The 21,885-nt window shown below is 55.8% G+C and overlaps 1 protein-coding gene across 7 annotated transcripts; it reads left to right on the forward strand.

Annotated features, from left to right (window-relative positions):
- The first annotated feature begins 10,305 nt into the window (after positions 1–10,305).
- KCTD17 (potassium channel tetramerization domain containing 17) lies at positions 10,306–21,151 on the forward strand. Of its 7 annotated transcripts, XM_029205182.1 has the most exons (9): positions 10,330–10,538; positions 11,727–11,835; positions 14,155–14,246; positions 15,219–15,314; positions 17,072–17,197; positions 18,536–18,626; positions 18,813–18,887; positions 19,230–19,320; positions 20,250–20,933. In XM_029205182.1, the coding sequence occupies exons 1-9, from the start codon at positions 10,344–10,346 to the stop codon at positions 20,317–20,319; spliced, it is 945 nt and encodes a 314-aa protein (XP_029061015.1). In that variant the 5' UTR covers positions 10,330–10,343; the 3' UTR covers positions 20,320–20,933. The 7 variants fall into 7 exon arrangements, with proteins under 7 accessions (XP_029061009.1, XP_029061015.1, XP_029061011.1 ...); XM_029205176.1 differs by having other exon boundaries at positions 10,306–10,538; positions 18,813–20,933; XM_029205178.1 differs by lacking the exons at positions 18,813–18,887; positions 19,230–19,320 and having other exon boundaries at positions 20,676–20,910.
- The last annotated feature ends 734 nt before the right edge of the window (positions 21,152–21,885 follow it).

Below are 21,885 nucleotides of genomic sequence, written 5' to 3' on the forward strand. Positions count from 1 at the left end.
GGCAGCCAGTTCTCCGGGTTTGGCCTCCCTTCCCCACAGCCAATCAACACCCAGGCCCGTGATTTCCGCCTCTATTCCCACTGCCTTGGTCCGAGTCACCGCCACCCCGCCCCCCGGCCCCGTGCCCAAGACACATAGATGCAACCTGTCCAATTGTTAATTCCAGCACACACCCACAGGGACAGGCCCTGTACCAGGATCTGGGGCATGGAGGATAAAGACAGACTCTGAGAGGGGGAATTGTCCTAGTGGAGAGGGGCGGACAGACAGACCATGGCAGGTGTGGCGAGGGGTATCAGTGATGAAATGGAACAGGAGAGGGTGGAGCCGGTGGTTCTGGGTCTGAGAAGCAGCTCTGCACAGGCCAGTAGCCCCTTTCTGAATCCCCTGGACCGTTCCCCCTCGCTCCATGTGGAGAAGCAGCAGGGGATAGCATTTAAAGCACAGCCTCTGGAGGCATCTGGACCTCCAGCTACCTGGCTGTGAGTGTGCTTTGATTTCCTCATCTGTAATGGAATAATCCAGTACCCACCTTACAGGATCAGATTCATACAAGCACCGAGAACAGAGCCTGAACAGTAAGCCCTACATACATGCATTATTCATTACTAAGATTCTGTCCTACTCAGGTCGCTCCTGCCTCCCTGTGCTGGCCTGGATGCCTTGAGAGTAACATATTTTATTCATGGTTCTCTTCCTGGCCCAGCACAGTGACAGGTCAGGGCTTCACAGATGTTTGACGTATACATATTCATTTATTTATATTTTGGCCTCACCGCGTGGCATGTGGGATCTTAGTTCCCTGTGCTCCCTGCAGTGGAAGCACAGAGTCTTAACCACTGGACCTCCAGGGAAGTCCCTGTTTTACATATACATAAATATCCCGGCCGGGCTAAGAAAGACCCTAATAATCCCTCTTTACCTAGCACTTTCCATGTCCAGGGAGGATGCTAAGTGTTTTGTACCCACTTAATCCAACAACCCTGAGAAATGGGTGTTATTATATCCCCTACTTTACAGGTAAGGAAGATGGTGGCTTAGAGAGGTCAGGTGACTCGCCTGAGGTCCCAGGAAGGGTAGGGCTGGGATTGGAATTCTGGATGGAATGATTTCATCATTGTGAGACAGAACTGGGGAGGGGGTCCTAGATGCGGGAGTGGGGGTTCTGTCTGGGTGGGGGGTTTCAGAAGCCCCGTACAAGCGCACTCACACATGCACACATGCTCACACCTCTGCTCACAGGTGAGGAATAATGGAACCAGAGCCTAACTGGCTTGCCAGGCTACATGTGCACTCTGATACATTTCTCCAGGACTCTATGAAAGATGTACTTCCCTGGCAGTCCAGTGGTTAAGACTCCGTGCTCCCAATGCAGGGGGACCAGGTTCGATCCCTGGTCAGGGGACTAGATCCTGCATGCCACAACTAAGAGCCCTCGTGCCGCAAGTAAAGATCCCGCAGACCACAATGAAAATCTCACGTGCTGTAACTAAGACACGGCACAGCCAAATAACTCCAGTGGTTAAGACTCCACGCTCCCAATGCAGGGGGACCAGGTTCGATCCCTGGTCGGGGGACTAGATCCTGCATGCCACAACTAAGAGCCCTCATGCCGCAACTAAATATCCCGCAGACCACAAAGAGGATCTCGCGTGCTGTAACTAAGACCCGGCACAGCCAAATAAATAATTTTTTTTTTAAAGATGTACTTCCTCTCTTTAAAGAACATAGTAGCAGTTGGCAGAGAAGAATGCAAGGATGGAGGCAATCACTAAGTGCTAAAAACCATGCACAATAATTAGGTGCAAGCATGTGATAAACTGCAGAATTTTGTGGCCCAGAATGAGGTGGGAGGGGCTTCCAGAAGTTCCTAGTGAGGTGGGTACCAGGGAGGCTTCTGGGAGCCAGTGCAATGGTGCAGCCCTGTAGGGAGGCTGGTTCCTGTCCACTCTTTGTTCTCACCCTCTTCCCCTGTCAGCCTCCACTCCCTCTCACTCCTGCCTCTTGCAGCTTTTCCCCATTTCTGAACCATGAAAGGCTTGAAAAATCACATAGGTACTAAATGAAACTGCATATGCCTTTACCTTGTGAACCAGCCATCCCACTTCCAGGAATTTTCCCTGAAGATACACCTCCAACAATAGGAAAACACTTATGCATAATTGGGTTACTTGTTACAGCAGTACAGTATTTGTCATTGTAAAATATTGGAAACAACCTAAATATACGTGTATAGGAGAAAGGTTAAATAAACTCTGGTACATCCACACAATGGAGAGCTGTACAGATGTGAGAAGAGTGAGGAAGATCTCTACAAAATGATGTGGCCTGATTTCTAGGCTGTATTGTTAAGTGCAAAACGGCAGTGGAAAAGATGCTACTTTTTGTGTAAGAAAGAAGGGGCAATAAGAAAATATGCGTGTATCTGTAATTCCTGCAAAAAGAATACAGGAAGAATAAACCAGAAACTTTATTTAATGAGACTGACTACCTATGGGGATGGGTGGGAACAGTGTGGCACAGATGGGGGGGACACCTTCTACTTTTCTGTATATGATTTCTTGCATTTTTTTTTTTTTTTTTTTTTTGCTGTACGCAGGCCTCTCACTGTTGTGGCCTCTCCCGTTGTGGAGCACAGGCTCCGGACGCGCAGGCTTAGAGGCCATGGCTCATGGGCCCAGCCGCTCTGCGGCATGTGGGATCTTCCCGGACCGGGGCACGATCCTGCGTCCCCTGCATCGGCAGGCGGACTCTCAACCACTGCGCCACCAGGGAAGCCCTCTTGCATTGTTTTGACCTTAAGAACTATGTTATGTCTTGCTCACTCAAAAATTTATTAGATTAACAAGTATGGGTGGAATAAAATGTTAATACCAATAGAACAAGTAAACCTACCTCTACTTCAAATGGATAATATAACCACACTGAATAAGGGAAGAGAGCTAACCCAGTAACTCCCCCCACCCATCCAAGTAACTCTTGAACATGGCTTTTTTTTTTTTCCGGCCGTGCCACACAGCTTGTGGGACCTTAGTTCCCCGACCAGGGATTGAACACGAGCCACTGCAGTGAAAGCACCGAAACCTAACCACTGGACCGTCAGGGAATTCCCTGAATGTGGTATTTTGGCTATTTCGAATATATATATCCTCTCAGTCAAAAGACAGGAGAAAAAAAAAAACCTGAAAATAAATATTGAACTCTTGTTAGTAAGTTTGTTTTTCACAGCGTTATGGGTTACCAGTTATGAAACTATTACAACTGAGCAAATAAGTAAATATATTGCAGATACGGGGAACTGACATTTTCCGTATTGGAGAGAGGAAAACAAATGTGGAAAGGCTGAAGGCTAGAATGAAATCCGTGGTGCCGGATTGGAATTGGAGGTATCAGTGTGAACTCAGGATTTCTGAGATAGAGATACGAATAGACGTGTGCACGCGTGCACGCATGCGCACATGTTTCCTAACTGGAACTATTCCATGAGAGGGCCTGGAAGCAAAGAGCCTAGCTAGTACTTACCTTGGCTCTAAATACTGTTAGCATCGAAAGGAACGGGAGGTGCTGGGGTGGGGAAAGTCCAATGTGAGCCTGGATCATTTTGCTGTGCCAGAAGCTAAGGAAGTTCCGGCACAGCAAAAGTGAAGGGCAGGTGTCAAAAGGATACAGAAAAGGGGGGAGGGGAAGTTATTGTTTAGTGCAGGAGTTGCCAACCCCTGGGCCGCAGTTAGGAACTGGGCAGCACAGCAGGAGGTGAGCGGTGGACGGGCCAGTGAAGCTTCATCTGCCTCTCCCCGTCGCTCCCCGTCACTCCCCGTCGCTCAAGTCACCGCCTGAACCAACCCACCAACCCCACCCCACCCTGTCAGTGGCAAAATTGTCTTCCAGGAAACCAGTCCCTGGTGCCAAAAAGATTGGGAACCACTAGTTTAATGGATACAGATTTAAGTTTTTCAAGATGAAAAGGGATGGTGGTGATGATATGGCTATAATGTGGATATACTTAATGCCACTGAACTATACCCTTCAAAATGGTGAAGATGGTACCAAGGAAAAACTCGTCCTCTACCCTCTCAGGTTTATGTTTTAGGGGCCAAGACAGAGAGAAGAGAAGAGAGTTTTAGTTGTTTTTTTGCTTTCTTTTTTTTTTTTTTTTGCTTTGTGGTTTGCAGGATCTTACTTCCCAGACCAGGGATCGAACCCAGTGATTTGGCAGTGATAGTGCCAAATCCTAACCTCTGGACCAGGGAATTCCTGAAAGAAGACAGATTTTAATCACAGACGTACAACTGGGAGTTCACAAAGAAGTATGACTCAAGGAGGGAATTTGGGGCTTAAATACTATTTTAGTAAGGGAAAGGGAAGGGAAAACAAATTACTTTTAGGAAAGATAAATGGGTCCTTAGTTTTGAGACAATGTCTGTTTAGGGGTGGTTTGGACTTGCAGTCTCCAAGGATAAGAGTCAATTTTCCCTGGTTGCTCCTGGAGAGGGGATTTACAACAAGTTCTTTTGAGATTTTGGGGAGTCTCTGCTTTTAGGCTGATAAAGTAGTTCAGGAAAAAAGCCTACTCTCAAATGCCTTCAGCTCAAAATAATTTTTCTGCCACAGTGGCATAATCTGGACCACTTCAATGGTCAGTTTTATGTTAAGTGTATTTTACCACAATTTTTTAAAAAGGTGAAGCACTTTATTTAAGAAAGTATTTTTAAAAAAGGATACAGGAGCCAGCTTAGACGAGTTCCTATTGACCAACTCTTAGACTTTCAGCATCAAAATACAGAATAATAGTAACAGTGCTAGGGCCCCCAAGGACCCGGGCAGACTGGTGCGCCCCCTGCCGGTGAAGCCGAATCGCCGGCCACAGTCCCGCAGGGTCAAGACCGGCCGGGAGCCCACTGAGGCCCCGCCTGCTGGTGGAAGAGAGCAGCGCGCAGGCTGAGGGCATCCAGCCGGGCCCCGGGCTGGGAAAGCGGCACGTTCAAACCCAGCTGCACTTTTGTGCAAACTGGAGAAAGGCACACCTCCTTCCAGACCCTTGGCTGCCCTTCCGCGATGCGAATGGCGCCCCCTGGAGTCTGCAGACATTACAGGCCCACAGTAGGGGCTCTTCAAGGGGAGTAGGGTCCGCATCTTCATTTTGGAAACGCTAAAATCGAGCGCTTGGGGCAGGCTCTGTGAATATTTGTTGACAAATTAGAGGAAGTTCCAGGTAAATGCATTGTAGTATACTTGTTATCTTATAGATATTCAAGTTTGTGGACCAGTTATCTCTGAGCCCCGTCTGTAAAATGGGTATAATAATACCCATCTGGGCTGGAATACTTCTAGCCCAGGTGTGGCACATAGTAGGTGCTCAGTCATAATAGCTAACATTTACTGCATGTAATAACACTAAGAAGTATGAATAATGTTATGATGTAAATATTGCAAATGGTGTAAAGTGAGCGTTGAAGAGGTTACATAACTAATTAGCGAGGTCTCACAGCCAGGGAACCACGGAGCAGAGATGCAAACTCTGGACCACGGGCCTCTGAAAGCATGTTTGAGTACTTCTGGCTGGTCAGGACACACTCCCTATATGCTTGTTCTTCTGCTCAGGTGACCTGAAAAGGTGCCGACTCAGAACCAACAACCTCCACTCCAAGATAAGAGGCAGAACTGTCAGCCAAGGCAGGGATAGGAGTGGATTTGATGTAAAAGAAAAACCACACACAAAAAAGGAAGAGTTGAGACTAATCAGAATGTTCTGACATTCTGAACGTGGGGAAGAGGAGTACCGAATCCAAAAAACCCAGCAGGGACGAATGACATCTTAGTCGTGGAACTGACAGCAGATGTGAACAAAACCCTCAGATGTGGGGGACGCTGATTAGAAGATGAGAAGTTCAAAATAGGACACAGTGATGTGCTCAGGTGAGAACTTCAGCATGCATTTTCTGTTCCTTCAGCTCTATCTGGCAGTAGAGAGTTTCCCAGGTCCGTTTAGTTCTTGGGGGTTTAGCGTGAGGAAATGGCAGCCGCTCTGCTCTGGAAGCTGGGTCATTTGGGGTGGCCTTTCTCTCTGCCTCTCCCTCCGACCCCAGCAGGGAAGTGTTTGTTGGGTTGGTTCATCCCTGGCCAATGGGAAATGGATCTTAAGGGGCAGCCTTTGGCTCAGTCTCTGATCTTTGGCCCAAACGACCATAGACGGAGTGGCAGGATTGGTTTCACGAAAGCCAGGATTCACTGAGGCTTTGCCCCGACAGCGTGCTGAGTGCTCGTCATGTGGCTTCACGTGTTAGCTGATTGAATCCTCACAACAACTGCATGAGCCAGGTACTATTATTCCCAATTGAGATATGGGGAGCTGAGGTTCAGAGAGGTTAAGTAACTTTCCCAAGATCACCCAGCTAGCAAGCTTCAAAGCCTGGGCTGGCATCCTCACCTGGGAGCTTTGTGCCCCTTAATCACCTCTCTGTCCCGTCTCACTTTCAAGCCCTCTTCAGAGCCATGTTAAAAAAACACCCGAGAGCTGCTCTTCCCAGAAGGGGACAGCAGGGGGCAGTGCAACCAGCCGGCATTTGAAGTTCGTCTGTCCTCCAGGGTAACCAATCTCCAGAGAAAGTTTCTAAGGGATGTTTGGTTTTATCCTCTAAATGGAGAATACATGCATAAAACTATGAAGAGTACCAGTCTGTGATTACAAGCAGAACAGTCTGGGATTCCATGTTTTGTCAAAACCTCTCAGACTCACCTCCCCCAAACCGAAGCCCCGTCTAGGGCAGGGACCGCCTCTGGCGCCTTCATCTCTGTGTTTCGATGTCTGTCATCTAGTCGGTGCTCAACAGACAGTCATGGCACTGAAAGATGATTGGTGGGAGGGAGGGTGTTTCTTCAGATGGGAAGAGTTCAGATGCTTACTGAGGGGATGCTGGTGTCTAGGGATAGCTGGGGGTTTCTGAGGAAGGAAGTGGGTAAGCCTGGATCATCAAAAGCCTTTCCCTCCACTCTGGGACCAAAAGTGCTGGCCTAGCCTCCCCGACACTTTCAGGACCCCAGCCCACGATGGTGATGAGCCCTGGCACTGGGCTAAGCGGGTCTGCACTGGACCACCCATGTGAGTGCAGTTTCCTCATCTGTACCTGGCGAGGTTAAGAACGCCTGTGCAAGGGTGCATCGAGACTCCATGTTGTCTTGGACTTCAGAGTCAATGAGACAGGCTCAGAGGCCGGCTCTGCCCTTGGTAGCCATTCCCAGCATCACTTAGGGAGGCCCATGGTCTCGGAGCCTCAATCTCATCTTCCATAAGATGGAGGTGGGAATAGGATCAATTGCATGGGGCTGCTGTGAGAATTATGCATGGGCTTGGCCTGGTCCAGAGTAAACCCTCCATCGGTGACAGCTGCTGTTGCTGTTACAGAATGCCTGGGACACGGTCTCTGGCATGTTAGATGAGTAAAGGGTAGCTCCTGCTATCACCTGTCTCCCTGAGCACACCTGTTACATGGGGTGATGCGCTTAGAATAGCATCTGGCACATAGGAAGCACTGAAGCAGTGAAATAAAATACAGCGGAAGCCAGTGTGAAGGAAGAAGACCGATCCCTGTCCTAAAAACACTCCCAGCATTGGGGAGTTTTTGTTCCATTCGCCCCTCCTAAGCCAGGACCAGTGACACCTGTGACACAGCAGCCCAGGGATCGTGTCTGTCCTCAGAATGATCACTGTGCAGTGGGGGAAACACAAGAAAACAGGATATGAGCAGGGAGGAGGAGGGGGCTCTGGGCAGGTCACCCCCATTTCTCCCTCCCGGCCCCAGGTTCTTGCCCCAACCCGACTGTGCACCAACGCCAGATTAAACTTCCCCAAGTGCCACATGGATGACATGCCTCCCTAGCTTAAAAGCTCCATGCTGTCCAAGTGTGCTGCGTGGTCCACGCTCCTCGCCAGGAGAGGCAGCCCCAGGGGGGTGAGGGCTGGCCCGAGAAACCTGGGGTCTGCTCCACATCCGCTGAGTAACGCCGTGCAAGTTTTCTATGCCTCCCGGCCCCGGCTTTGCCACATCTGCAGCAACGGGCTGGGTCAGGCAAACCCTGGGTTCCCGCGGCTCCATGATGCTACACTTCCGCCTTCTCAACTTTCACTCCTCATATGAACTTGTTCATTCAAACCGGCCCCCTCTTGGTCTCTGGGGTATGGCTCTTGTTCCTTGCTCTCCAGACTTTGCCCCATCCTCTTCATCCACTGGAGCCACCCCCCGAGAGGGCCTTCCTAGGTTCCTCCCCACCCTAGGCTGGGGCCAGCCCCACCTGTCCTCTCCAGTCCATGCTGCTTTCCTGAGTATCACACCTGCAAGGACAGTTTTTGCTTGGCCCACAGGCACTGCAAATACAGGCTCCAAACCGACCTCCTCAACGCTGATCACTCCGCATATCTGCCTCTCCTGCTTCAGGGAAACACTGTTAGTTCAAGCCAGAAGCCAGGGCTGTCCGTGTGGCCCCTCCTCCTTCCTCCTCCTCCCTCCTTCCCAGTCCCTTCAACCTTCACTTCCGCCTCCCAAGTATCCACTGAAGCCGCCCACTCCTGTCTGGCCCAGTTGACAGCACCTTGGTTGGGGCTTCCCCATTTCTCACCCAGGTGGCCTCCTGGCTGGTCTCTTGGGGCTTCGAACCATCCCCTCTGCAGCCCCCAGAGTGATCCAAGTTACATATCTGAGCACATCATTCCCTGCCTACACCCCTTAAGTGGAAAAGAAATATTCCCTGCTCTGGTTTTGTTTCAGCTGACGGTGCTTGAGGACTCACCAAGTGCCAGGAGTCCCCCTGACCTTCCAAGGCCAGTTCGTATCCTATAACCCATTTCATTCATTCACTCATTCATTTATTCAGTATACTAAAAGCCATGGGCTATGCCAGGTGTTTTACCGACATAATTTAATCTTAACAACAATGTTCTCCACTAGCAACTACTCTAATTCCCACTTTGCAAAAGAGAAAGCCGAGGTCCAGGGAGGAAATTGCTCAAGATCATACTTGGATTTGTGTTTAAGAGAACACGAGTCCCCAGGAGCAGAAGTCTAGCAGCTGTGACCCATTCCCTGCCGAGGGGAAAGGTTTACGGAGAAAGCAGAGCCCGAGGGGTAACAGAACCCGCCCCCCCCCCAACCCCGCCACTGCCATGCAGGGCCAGGCTGCCCAGTGTGTGACACTGAGACCACTGAGGGGAGCCTCAGACCCTCCCCCCTTAATCCAGGACCAGGACCGAAATAGTGAGAAGGAGAGGAGGTTAAGGAGGACAGCTTCCCTTCAGCCCTTGTCCCTCCCTGGTCCCAAACCACATGAGGAGCTGCTCCCTTCCCACATCCTGCAGGGCCTGCAATAGCAGTCCCACCTCTGAGTTATCTGGCTCAGAAGGGCACCCACAGAACCAATCCCTCTTCCCCCTCCTGAGTTACAGATGGGTAAACTGAGACCTCTCCCAGCACTTCACCCTACAAAAGCCAGGATGAAAACCCAGTTCTCCAAACATTCATCCAGCACCCTCCTGACTCTTCCTCCCGAGAAATCTTTCCCAAGGAGCAAGAAAGGGGCCTTGGTGGTGGAAATGCACTTGGAACCCACCTGGGTTCATGCCAGCCTGCCCCTCACCAGCTGTGTGAGTCCAGCAGGTCACTTCACTTCTGCGTCCTCATCTGTAAAGTGGATACGGTAACAGCGACCTCACAGTGCTGCTAAGAGCATCAATGAATAATATTGGCTTGGCCAAACAGTTCGTTTGGGTTTTCCGTAAGACGTTACAGAAAAACCCGAACGAACTGTTTGGCCAACCCAATATAATAGATGCATAAAGCATCTGGAATATAGAAGGTGCTGAGCCAACTTTTAAGCCCGACTGTGGGGTCCTGAAAGAATTTATGTGGGGAAAGAACCCAGCTCTCCTCACACCCCCACCCCCAAAGGCAGAATGAAAGTATATTAGAAAACAGATACAGGTAAATGCTATAGGAATTTGGGGAGGGAGAAGTTCCTTTTCCTGTCATCTGTTTGATAACCCAAACTGGACAAAGGGAAAACAATGTGGAGACCAAATGGGAGGATCGCTGATTTGGGGTATCACTATTTTCCCAGTGACCTCGAACTTGACCTTCCCAAACACAGAGTAACTTGGCCAAAGAACTTCTTTACGAAACTCCCATTTGTAGGCCTCCCAGGAAGGGCAGAGTAGGGCGGGGCTGGAGAAGGCGGGATAGAGGGCGTCGGCTGACCCTCACCCCTGGCCACACTCACGCGGGGCGGCACGGACTACAACTCCCGGCATGCCCGGCGCGCGGTACATGCCCGCCTCCAGCCGCCTTGCAGGCAGGATGCAGACGCTGGGAAGAGCGATGAGGATGGAGGCCCGGGAGGCAGCGCCGCCGGCGGGGGCGGGCGGCTGGAGCAAGTGGGTGAGGCTCAACGTGGGGGGCACGGTGTTCCTGACCACCCGGCAAACGCTGTGCCGCGAGCAGAAATCCTTCCTCAGCCGCCTGTGCCAGGGGGAAGAGCTGCAGTCTGACCGGGTGAGGCCCGCGGGGTGGGCGGCGGTCGGGGATCCTTAGCTCGCCGGAATCTGGTTGTCCAGCCTGGCCCGCCCGCGGGGCTGGAAACCCGGCTGGGTTTATTTCCGAAGAGCTGGAGGCGGGAAGAACTGGCCGGAGGAGGGGAGAAGGAAATGGATCGGAGAGTGAGGGATGTGCCCATTGCCGTGGCAACAGGACAACGCCGGGCTGCGCCCATTTGGAGTTTTTGAGCGCTGATCTGGGCTCCCAAGCCAGGAGGCTGATGGATGGGGACTCTCCCCCTCCTTTGGGGCTGTGGGAAGTGACAGACACCTAGGGCATTCTCTTCTGCCCAAACTGGACTCCTGCACCACGGAAGGAGTTACTGAGTCTGCTTTTCCCCGCCTCCCCGCCCTTTGGGGTATGGGTAGCCTTGGGGTACAGGGAGCTGGGTGGAGAAATCCCGGGGTGCCTTCTCAGCTGGGCTTCATCAGGTAGGAGCGCTGGCCTGGGGCACCATTTCTGGGTTCCCATCTCAGCTCTGCTGCAAACCTCCTGCATGACCTTGGGTCAAACCCTATCCTGCTCAGCCTCGTGTCTGTAACCCCAGAGGGCTGGCCTGGCGATGACCTCTAAGGCCCCCTCTCTGCTGTTTCCTGACCCTCTGATGCTGTGACCTTGGGCAAGTCCCCTCACCTGGTGATGTCTCTGTTTCCTCTCTGTAGAGTTGTATTGATGCCTGCTCTGCCTCCCTGCAGGCTGAGGGTATCCAATGAGATAGTGGCTCTTTTGGAAACTTGTAAACATCCCCAGAATGCCAGGGGATCTGGTGGAGACAGTGTAGGGCTGGCTTCAGGGAATAACCTCTAAGAGGGACAATCCCTGAGCCCTATGCTGGGTCAGGTGCCACTCAGACCTCACTGGATGCTCACAATGCTCTCCAGTTATGGGAAAGAAGAGGGTGGCTCCGAGAGGCCAAATCACTGGCCCAAGGTCACACAGTCAGGAAAAGGCCGGGGCAGGATTTGAACCTAGGTGTATCTGACCCCAAAGCCTTTTTACTCCATCAGGACACTCTGTTCTGGGGAAGAGCAGACACTCCGCCCCCTCCTGCCCTCCCGCTGATCCTTTACTGGGACTGAAGTGAGAGGTCAGGCAGGGGAGCGGGGCTCACTCTTCTCTCACTGCCTGTGCCCCTCACCTTTGTAGGATGAGACCGGGGCCTACCTCATCGACCGTGACCCCACCTACTTCGGGCCCATCCTCAACTTCCTCCGGCATGGCAAGCTGGTGCTGGACAAGGACATGGCTGAGGAGGGTGAGTTGGTCCCGGGGAGGCCAGGGCCCATACCCTAGCCCTGCCCTCTGCAGTCTGCCAGGGCCTCCTGTGGAGGCGCAAAGCCATTTTGTCTGTCCTCAGGGGACATCTGCTTTCTTCCATGTTTCCTGCTTCTTCTCATTCCTGACAGGACTGACTCCCAAAGCCTGTGTCCAGGCTGAGCCTAGGGACTGTGCCAAGGTGACTGGCCCATGCTTCCACTGGGTGCTGCTGGGGAGGTGACAGAAACACGGAAGCAGAGGATAGAGGGAGCCAGTGAGGCTGGGCAGGGATGCCCTTTCCCCTGGCCTTCTGGGAAGCCAGTTGTGGGTGGAGATGGCCATGGGGAGAGGTGTGGCTCTCTTTGTCTGGGTGATGGGGTACCTCAGATGCGTGGTGAGGGCTCACGTGGGTCCGCAGGTGTGTCGAGTGTGTGACTCCTCACCCAGATCCGGCAGCCCCTGCAGCACAGTTGTGGGTGAAGGCAGGGGTGGGCGGAGCCTGCTCTCCAGCAGGGCTTTGGTCCCTCCCAGGCCTGGCTGGCTGAGGCCCTGTAGATGCCCACTTCTGGGCCCAACAGACAGTGGGGAGAAAGACCGGATGCCTGCCTGGGAGAAAGGCTTGTTGGCAGAGCCCCTGCCAGGAGCAAGGGGTGCCAAGTCCACTTTTCCTTAGGGCACAGGGTGTGGCTCTGGGTCACCTGACCCAGCCAGGCCAGCTTGGACATGTCACTTCTCCTTTCTGAGTCTCCACTTGTGTATATAAAGGAGGGGCGGCGATCTGCATTAGGGACATGTTCTGGGAAAACCAGATGTCATGAGTCCCGGGGCTTGTACCCTGGAGGTGTCTAGCACATCCCCTCCGTCCTCACTCGGGCCCACGGTCTTCCCTCCTGACCCCTGTGGGACACAGTGATTTAGAAGCCAGGTGGCTCCCCAGAAGGCCACAGCTTCAAAATCAGAGCCCGCTGTAGGCATCGGCTCTGCGGAGCCCTACAGCTTTCCCGGCAGCCCCTGGGGCAGCAGGTACCATGGGCGTGGCCTGGGCCCAGGAGTAGGTCCCATGGGGAGGGGAGGTAAACACTCCAGCGTCACGGCCAACACCTGTTTACAGGTTCTGGGTCTGTCAAGCCCTGACACTCCCAGCACCTTTACACAGGGCTAGAGCCCCGATCCAAGAGGCCAGGGGATCCAGGAGGAAACTGACTAGTTGTGTGACACCTGGAAAGTCACTTATCCCTCTGTGCCTCCATGCCTGCATCTGCGGAATGAGGTGACAATAGCACCCACCTTGCTGAGCTGCTGTGAGGATAAAAGGAGCTAATGCAAGTGCGTCACTTAGCACAGTGCCAGGCACTGCGGACCCGTGATGCAGAGTTAGTTGTCTGTCCCCTGCAGGGCTCCACGGGGGGCATCCTGGCAGTAGCACTCGCTCACTGTGTCCTCTGTATTAGGTGGGTGTGGGCGCCGGGGACATCAGACATGGGCCCTGTCCCCGGGGAGCCCAGAGTCCAGTCATGGAAAGGACAGGAAGTGTCTCTGCCCCGCAGGAGCTTAGGGGAGTCCTAAGGCCGAGGGTTGTCCCGTTCACTGGAGAGGGCACTCGCTCAGTCTCTAAGACTCTCAGTCTCCTTAACTGTATGGGGACAATAATGCCTGCTTCCTCCACGACCCTGGGGCTTGTGGTGAGCACAGGAGGGGCTTTGCAAACTGTGAAGTGTAGTGATTGGGGAGATGCACGTGCACAAAGATTGTGCATTTAGAAGGCAGAGGAACTTGAGTGTGAATCCCAGCTCTGCCGAGCGCCAGGTGTGTGGCCTTGCACAGCTGCTGCTTTGCCTGGTCCTCGGTTTCCCCGTTTGTTCAGTGGGGGTGAGGAAAGTACCTACTTCTTGTGCTGAGAATTAACTGCAGTGAAGAGTGTGACATACCTGGCACGGTGCCTGGCACTTAGTGTGTGCTTCGTAAATGGGAACATGTAATCGGGAGCCACCCAAGCCCCTTCTCACTGTGGCATAGGGTCCAGTCCCAACGGGTCCACTGCCTCTGGATAGCCCCAGACTAGAGGGCTGCCAACCATCCCTGGGTCACCGTGCTCAGCACAGCAGGGATATAGTGCCACTGAATGGCAGCCTCTCACCCCTACTACAGTGAGTGTGGGACCCAAGGAAGGAAGTGTTCCCTCTTGCCTGACCCCAACTCAGAGGCTCATCACCTTTGTGTGACTGGAGCAGGGGGTGGAGGTGGAGGGGACAAGGTGAGAACGGGGCACGGGGGCAGTGGGAGTGACGGGGGTGGGGTGCTGCTCTGTCTGTGCCAGGGGTCCTGGAGGAAGCGGAGTTCTACAACATCGGCCCGCTGATCCGGATCATCAAAGACCGGATGGAGGAGAAGGATTATACCGTCACACAGGTCGGGGGGCTGCAGGGCAGCGGGGCGGCATCCCTGGCCAGGGCAGGGGGTGGCGGGGACGGGGGAGGGGGGTCAGGAGGAAGGTTGGGAGAGGCAGAGCCAGTTTTCCTTGGGGAGGCCAAGCTCTCCTATAAGGGGAGGAGTGGTTGTCCAGCTCCCAAACTGTTCAGCAAAGCCCCAGACTGGGAGACGGACTTGGGGTTCTTTCCCTGCCTCGGCTCTGTTTGCTGTGTGACCTTGAGCCCATCACACCCCTCTCTGGACCTTGATTTCCTCTTGTGGAATGTAGAGGTGCTGAGAACTGCCCACCCTTCCCTTCCTCCCAGGCAAAATGGGGTCACTGTGGAGGTACAGGGGGCCCTGTGGGAGGCAATGTGGGATTATTACATCGTCCACTTCATGGGCTCAGGTGGTCCCCTGGAGGTCACGGCACAAGCTTCTGGAGCTGGAGTTTCTGAGCTTGGACCCTAGGCCTAAGTGGCCAGGCTGTAGGAGGAGCTGGAGAGATTCTCTGCCCACCTTGGGGGAGACGTGGAGGGTGGGAAATGGGTAGTGAGGCACCGTCTCCCAGCCCCAGGAGATTGAAGAGAGGGTGCCCCGCGTCCCCTGGAGGACCTGCCTCAATTAGTGCCCCAGGATGTCCCCTAAGCCCCTCCTCCTTTCCCACTTGTATCACCTGTCTTCCAATTCTGGCTCTGCTACTCTCTAGCTGGGTGACCTTGGGCAAGTAACTGACCCTCTCTGAACTTCCATGAACATCCCATAACTCCTAGGGTTTTTGGAGGGATTAAGTGAGAACATGCACGTCGAGTGCCTGGCACATAGTAGGTACTCAGAACATGGCTCCCATCTCCCCTCCCCCACTTCTGTCCTTCTTAGGGGTAGATGGTGGGGGGAGGACAGGTGCTCTTCCCGCCCCCGGGGTGCCTGGCACTCCCACAGGTGCCCTCCACGTCCCCCCTCTGCCTGCAGGTCCCACCCAAGCACGTGTACCGCGTGCTGCAGTGCCAGGAGGAGGAGCTCACGCAGATGGTCTCCACCATGTCCGACGGCTGGCGCTTCGAGCAGGTGGGCTGGGCCACACCCCCAGGCAAAGCAGGCCCCTCCCTTCCTGCAGCCCCAGCCTTGGGGTGCCCAATTCAGCCCCCACCCGGGGTCTTAAGACAGACTAAACAAGATTAAGAAAGGCCACACTTGGCAGCAGACTGACCAGGAAGGAGAGAGAGGAGGGAAGCCCCGATGGCCGCAGGGCAGCTCCCGGGAATCATCTTTAATGGGAGTCCTCCCAGCAACCAGGTAGTGGTCTACACCATAGTGTGTGAGTCTCTGGCCCCCAAGCGACAGCTCTGGTGCGAGGAGACAAGATCCACATAGGAGAGCGGAGGTCCCCTTGGGGCCACACCTTGTGTAACAATTCCATAGGCATAGATTCCAGGTCCCCGCAAGGGACATGCCCAGTTCCAAGCGTTGCCACATTCAGGGCAGCCCAGGGCAGCAGCTTCCCATGAGGTATTTATGGTGACCTGTACTTCCTCCCAGTACCTATGCAGTTTACCAGCAGGAGAGATTTTTATCATAAACGGTGTTGCCCTAGTAATGCAGCTGACGTCACACCTCTCTGAGGTTTCCAGAGGATCAGAGCCAACAAGTTAACCCAAGGTCAAATTTGCCCTTAGAGAAGGGGAAGGGTTGGGTTACCCTTTATCCTTACAAGCTCCCTTGCACCTGGAGGTTGAAGAAGGCCAGGCTTCCCAGGATGGCCGGGCAGGATGGAGGAACTAGTCCAGTCCAGGAGCCGGAAGCCTGGATTCATATCTAGACCTCGCCACTGACATGCTGTGTGAACTTGAGCAAGGCGTATCTCTCTGGGCCTCAGTTTCCTAATCTGTGACATGGACCAGTAGTACTTCCTTTGCAGGAATGTTGAAAGACCTCCATAGAAAGACCATGGATAAAGTCCCTAGCCCAGAGTAGGCCTCTAAACGTTGGAGCTAGCGAGCACCCTGTGAATTATTAGAAGCATTTAAGTCCATAGGACCCCTGAGAGGACTCGGGGTCCCAGATTCAAATCCTGAATTTGAATCCACATTCACATTCAGATTCTTCCTGGCTGTGGGACTTCACCACCTCTCCAAACCTCATCTGACGAAGGGGCTGATTTTTCCTCTCTGCAGGATGAGGGTTCCTGGGGGCCGAATGAGACCCATCACGTGCAGGACCTTTATCAGTCAGGAGGGGCCCTGCAGGTGTGGTTATTTTAGGGACCCCAGAACAAAGGTGGGGCCACTCTTGAAAGCCTAAGGGAGTCTTTGGCAACTGCATGGGCTCTCAAAGGCTGAGCGGGCATGTCAGGGACCGCTGGCGTAAGGAACGGGCGACCTGTTCTACCTCTCCTTCCAACAGTGAACAGAATATTCTATGGAGCTCCACCAGGTCATGCCAACCCCATCCTGCAGCCTGGTTCTGGGGCTGCCTCAGCCACATCTGGGACAGAGGGAGACAGCCTGCCCATTACAGGCCTCTGCCTGCTTTTAGGACGTTGCCTGCTAGATATGGGGGAGGAACAGCAGTGATAACCCCCCTCCTCTAAGGATCAGGTCCAGCCAAGCCACGTCGGGGGGCTGGCCCTGGAAATAGCCCAGAGCCATAGGTGGGGGTGGAGGGGGAGAGGACTCTGACTTTGCACCAGAGGTGTCCTCTGGAAACCCAGGGATGGGCCTGAATGGAACAGCAAGGTCAGGGCACAGTTGACAAGTGCCGGTGTCCGCCCACCCCGTCCCCTCAACCCCATCCTATCGTTTTCTCCCCATGCTCCGCCCCTCCAGCTGGTGAGCATCGGCTCCTCCTACAACTATGGCAGCGAGGACCAGGCAGAGTTCCTGTGCGTGGTGTCCAAGGAGCTCTACAGCTCCCCGCACGGACTGAGCTCCGAGTCCAGCCGCAAAACCAAGGTGAGCCCTCTGCCCCAGCCCCTGCCCTGCCCCGACCTCGGCCTCCCTGCCTTTCCTCCCTCCCCTCGCCGCCCTCCACCTAGCCATCCGAGCTTCTTTTTCCCTCCCGCTGCACACGCCTGACCCCCTGCTCACAGCCGATGCCATCCATCCCATGCCACCCACCGTCCTGCCTGCTCACGCCAGTTACCCAGGCCCAGACTTGGGGGACAACGAGATGAGATTATCCCCAGGGCACGGCGAGGGTGGACTTAGATGCCACTTGGATGGTGGTCGCATGGTGGCCACGGGGCAGCGTAGCACAAGGGGGAGTGCACTGGACTAGGGGTCTGGGCGTGGTGTGAGCGCTCTGCGTGTCCTTGGACAAGTCCCGCCCCCTCTGGGCACCTTGGTTGTGTTCTCAGAGGAGTGAAAGGGGTGGACCACCAGCTTGCAACTTCTGGGACCCAAAGGGGCAATTTATTTCCCAGGGGCCTGGGCTGGGGCAGGGAAGCCGAATCCGTTACTCCTGCCCCTCCCGCAGGCTCCCTCCTAGGACACAGCAGCAGAGGGGTCTGGAGCCCTTGGGGTCCGGCCCTGTGTTTCCACCCTGGCCTGTGAGGCAGCATCAGCTGGCTGCGGGGAGGGGGCTAATCGGAGGTCCTGCCACCCTGGACGCAGAGCTGATCGGAAGCCTGAGGGGCCTTTGGTAGGACCAGTGGGGCAGGCAGCTAGGCAGGCTGGGAAGAAGGGAGACCGTTCCTTCTAGGAGCCTGTCCCTATGTGCTGGAGACTTAGGAACTCCGCTTCCCGTCTGGCCGTCTGCCTCCCTGGGCTGTGACTTCCCCTGCCCACCCCAGCCCCATGGGGGCCAGCGGCCGGCACGGCCTTGCGAGGGTGCAAGGTGAGCTGGCTGCTCCTGCGTCTCTGGGAGAGACCTCAGGACCTGGGGTGCGAGAGCCTGGTGCTGACATCTGAGATCTGCCTGGGCCTCCCCTGGCCTCATTTCTGCTCTGGGTCGGTCCTCCTAAAACGAGGCCTTCCCGGGCAGCCCTCAAGGCTGCCCTGGCCACACACCCACCCCCTTCCTCTGACACCCCTCCCCCAGCCTTGCTCCACGTCCCAGCAGCCAGGCCCATCCGTGGGCATTCTCAGCAGGACCCCACCCTCTGCTGCTTCCCCGGGGATCCGACAAGACGCCCCGGCTTCTGTGGCTGTAGCACTCCCCTCCCCGGGAGGTGCCCCTCGCCCGTCCCCTTCACGCTGAGATGGGGGCCTGCGGGGACAGCCACCAGCGGGCCCCGGCCCCCTCGTTAGCTCTGCGCTCTTTCTTCCCTGGGTCTGCCGGCTGGTCCACAGCGCGCGGAGGAGCAGCTGGAGGAGCGGCAGCGGCAGGAGGTGGAGGTGGCACAGGTGCAGGTGGAGGTGGAGGCAGATACGCAGCAGAAAGGTGCAGCCAACCCCCGAGGAGAACGATCGCTAACAAAGGCCGTGCCTCCCGCCGGCTCCCCGCTGGAGCCCGCTGTGGAGCCTGGGGTCCCGGGACGGCCGGGGGGCGGGCCCTCCAGGGTTAGCTCAGCCACGTGCCTGGTGCCTCACCTGCATAACCATCCCTTCTCTCACTTTCTCTTTGCAGCCCAGTCATCTCAGGATCCCGCTAACCTTTCCTCCCTCTCACCACCGCCTCCTCCTCCTCCGCTTCCCGCCGGAGGTCCTGCCTCATCTCCATCCACCTCTTCTTCCTCCTGGATCTCATCTGCACCCTGCCTCTTCCCTCTCTGCCCCTGTCCGGGTTTTCTCTCTGCCTGCTCACACCTCCATCCCGGGGCTGCTGTGGTCCCAGCCTCCTGTGCCCTCCACCCAGGTGCCCCGGCACCGCATCCCAGAGCATCCCGCCTGCCGCCTCCCGCACCCCTTCTGGCACCTCCCGCCTCTGGGCCCGGGGCGGAGGGGCACAGCTGCACCTCCTTGGTGCCCGCCGACCCCGCCGGGCACATCTGAGGCCGGGGCACCCTGCTGCAGCGCCTCACCTCCTCACGTTTCCTCCTTGCAGGTTCCCGTCTGCGCCCCCTCAGACCTGAGGCTGCGCTTGCGGTGAGGGCTTCTCCTGGGCCCCTCGCCCGCCCCCAGAGCTGCCACGCCTGGTTTGTAGCTTGGCAGAGCTGGAGGCAGGGGCGGAAGCCAGGAGGGTGCTCATCTCTTGTTTTTTTGGACTTGAGCCGAACTTCCGGCTGATTTTCTCCCCTCCCCCAAGTCTCTCAGCCTATCTTGGCCTTGGGGATGAGGCTCTGAGATGAGACAAAAGGGGGAGGAAATTCTTTCCCACCTGCCCAGCAGCATCAGAGCCACACTGGGAAGGAGGGAAGGGAAACAGAAGCCAGGTGCCCTGACCTCATCCCTGCACACGCGGGAGCTTCTGCATCACAGCCTCGAGGCACTGGGTTCCCTATTTCTGCAGGGGTGGGAAGGACAGGCCACACTTGGATTCCCTTGGCCTAGGAGGAGTCAGCCGGAGCTGGCTGAGGATTGGGCTGTGGCAGAAAAAGCCCTGGCCAGGTGCCCACAAGCCCCCACTCAGTCTTATCTGCCTGCTGTCTGACCTTGGGCAAGTCACTGTCCTTCTCTGGGCCACAGTTGCCTCAAAAATGGGGACAGACAGCTGCTCTCTGTGACCTTCTGCCTGAGACAGTGGTGACCAGCCTCTGGGCCTCGACCCCCTGGCCAGAGCCTTGGCAGAATGTGGCCTCCTAGGCAGCCATCCCCCGGCCCAAGGTGGGGCATGGGGCCCCTGGATGGGCGAGCTGGGTCCTCTCCCCGCTTCCCCTCCTGCTCAGCTCTGAATACACTTTTTCTGGGCCTCAGCCCCCCTCCTTCCTCCCAGAAAGGACCTCGTGACTCACCTGACTCTTTCTCTCTCCCTCTCTCCCCACCCCTCCCTCCCTCCATTCCAATCTCCTCTCCGCCCTGCTCCTGGCCCTGCACTACCCCTTCCTCACCGGCCTCACCCTCTCATCCTCCTCCCGGTGTTCTGACCACTCCCCACCCCGTCTCCCTGCCCCCTCTTATTTTCTAGCTGTTACAAGCCAGAGGCACCCGGATGTGAGGCCCCAGATCGCCTCCAGGGACTTGGGGTTCCGTTCTGAAATCCTTTATTTTTGTACCGCGGGGTGGGCCCCCAGCCTGAGGCGGAGGAAGAGCTCTCCCCGCTGTCACCTCTGTCTACACCTGCGGGGCTGTGATTTACCCCTGCCTCCGGGGGCCGGGTGGGGGCCCACTGGGACCTCGCAAGGCCTGATGTGGGCCCTGGGACCCCTGGGCAGAGCCGCCTGCCGGTGGTCAAAGTGTGGCACTGTCCAGCTGTGTCTTCCAGGCCCCTACGTCCCCTCCCTCAGGTCCCCCAGCTGCATGGCAGATGCGCTCCCCCCACAGCCCAGTCACATCACCTCCTTTAGTCTCCCTGTCTGTCACATGGGTTCACTTCCTGCCCTACCTACCTCAGGTTTGCTGTGATTTTACCGAGAGGAGCAAAGGTCCCCGAAAGCCCTCAGGGAGGGCACAAGGCGCAGACTCGGACCTGCCTGACCCAGGATGGAGATTGAGGGACTGGTGGGCGATGAAGGGCGTGGCGTTAGCGCTGTTGAAGGAGGGGATGGGTGACTCGGCCTTCACCTTGCCTGCTCCCCGTGCCCCTGCTGTCTGTACTGCTGGTCGCACAGTGCCCTGGCCAGGAGGAAGGGAGGCATTGGTTCAGCAGGGGCAGCGGGGCCACTCAGGAGCTGGTGACAAGGGAAAGGGGGACACTCCTCCCTCTGCCCAAGGGAGAGTCTGGGGTGGCAGGGGCTGAGCAAGGGGCCCCTCCTGCGTTTATGGCCTCCCCAGCTGGATACTTGCTTCCCAGCGGTGTCCAACACCACCGTGTAATAAAACCTGAAGAAGCAGCCAGCCCGGCTGTCTCCCTCTCTTTCTCTGGGCCACGTTTGGGGACAGGGGCTAAACTTAAGGTGGTGTAGACAACCCAAGGTAATGGGGCTTTTTCATAAAGCCCAGGGACCCCGCCCTGTTGTCACTCTCCCGTGTGTGCTGGGGGGATGCGCATCACGGTTGCATCCTCTGTCCCGTGGCCGGACACCGAGGGTACCAGCTCTGCCTTGCTGGGTGAACTTTGGAAAGTACCATCCCCTCTCTGGGCCTCAGTTTCCTCAACAGTAAAGTGACGGGGTGGACCAGGTGACTTCTAAGGCCCCGCCCCCTGGAGTCACGCAGGTCTCTTCTGGCCTCCAGGCAGACCTAGATTAGCTGGGGTGCTGAGGGGTAGGGAATTGGGCCTCTGGGAATCAGAATACCAGGTCCTCCCAAGCCTGGCTCCCTACGTCCCAATTCCCAGTCTCACCTCGCCATTCAGGTAAGGTGCTCTCCTTTCTGGCTTCACCCTGCCACCTCAGCTCCCTCCTAACCTAGCAGGACGTCCCCTCTGCTTCCTGCTGTGATAGCTTCTGGTCACCTCCACCCTCTGCCCCAAGTCCTAGGAAATACAACCCCCAGTCTCCCCTCCATCTTCTCTCAGAGTCTGACGGGACCCCCACCCCGCCTGGCCAGTTCCTTCACCTCCCGGGTCCTACTGAGTGTCTGCCTGGCTCCCCAGCCCCGCCCCCCAGCAGTTCAGCGCTGCCGGGGGACATCTCTGCAAAGCAGTGCTCCCCTTGACCGAA

The sequence above is a fragment of the Monodon monoceros genome, unplaced genomic scaffold (genome assembly GCF_005190385.1).
Source record: "Monodon monoceros isolate NGI ecotype Baffin Bay Population unplaced genomic scaffold, NGI_Narwhal_1 Super_Scaffold_6, whole genome shotgun sequence".
Taxonomy (NCBI): domain Eukaryota; kingdom Metazoa; phylum Chordata; class Mammalia; order Artiodactyla; family Monodontidae; genus Monodon; species Monodon monoceros.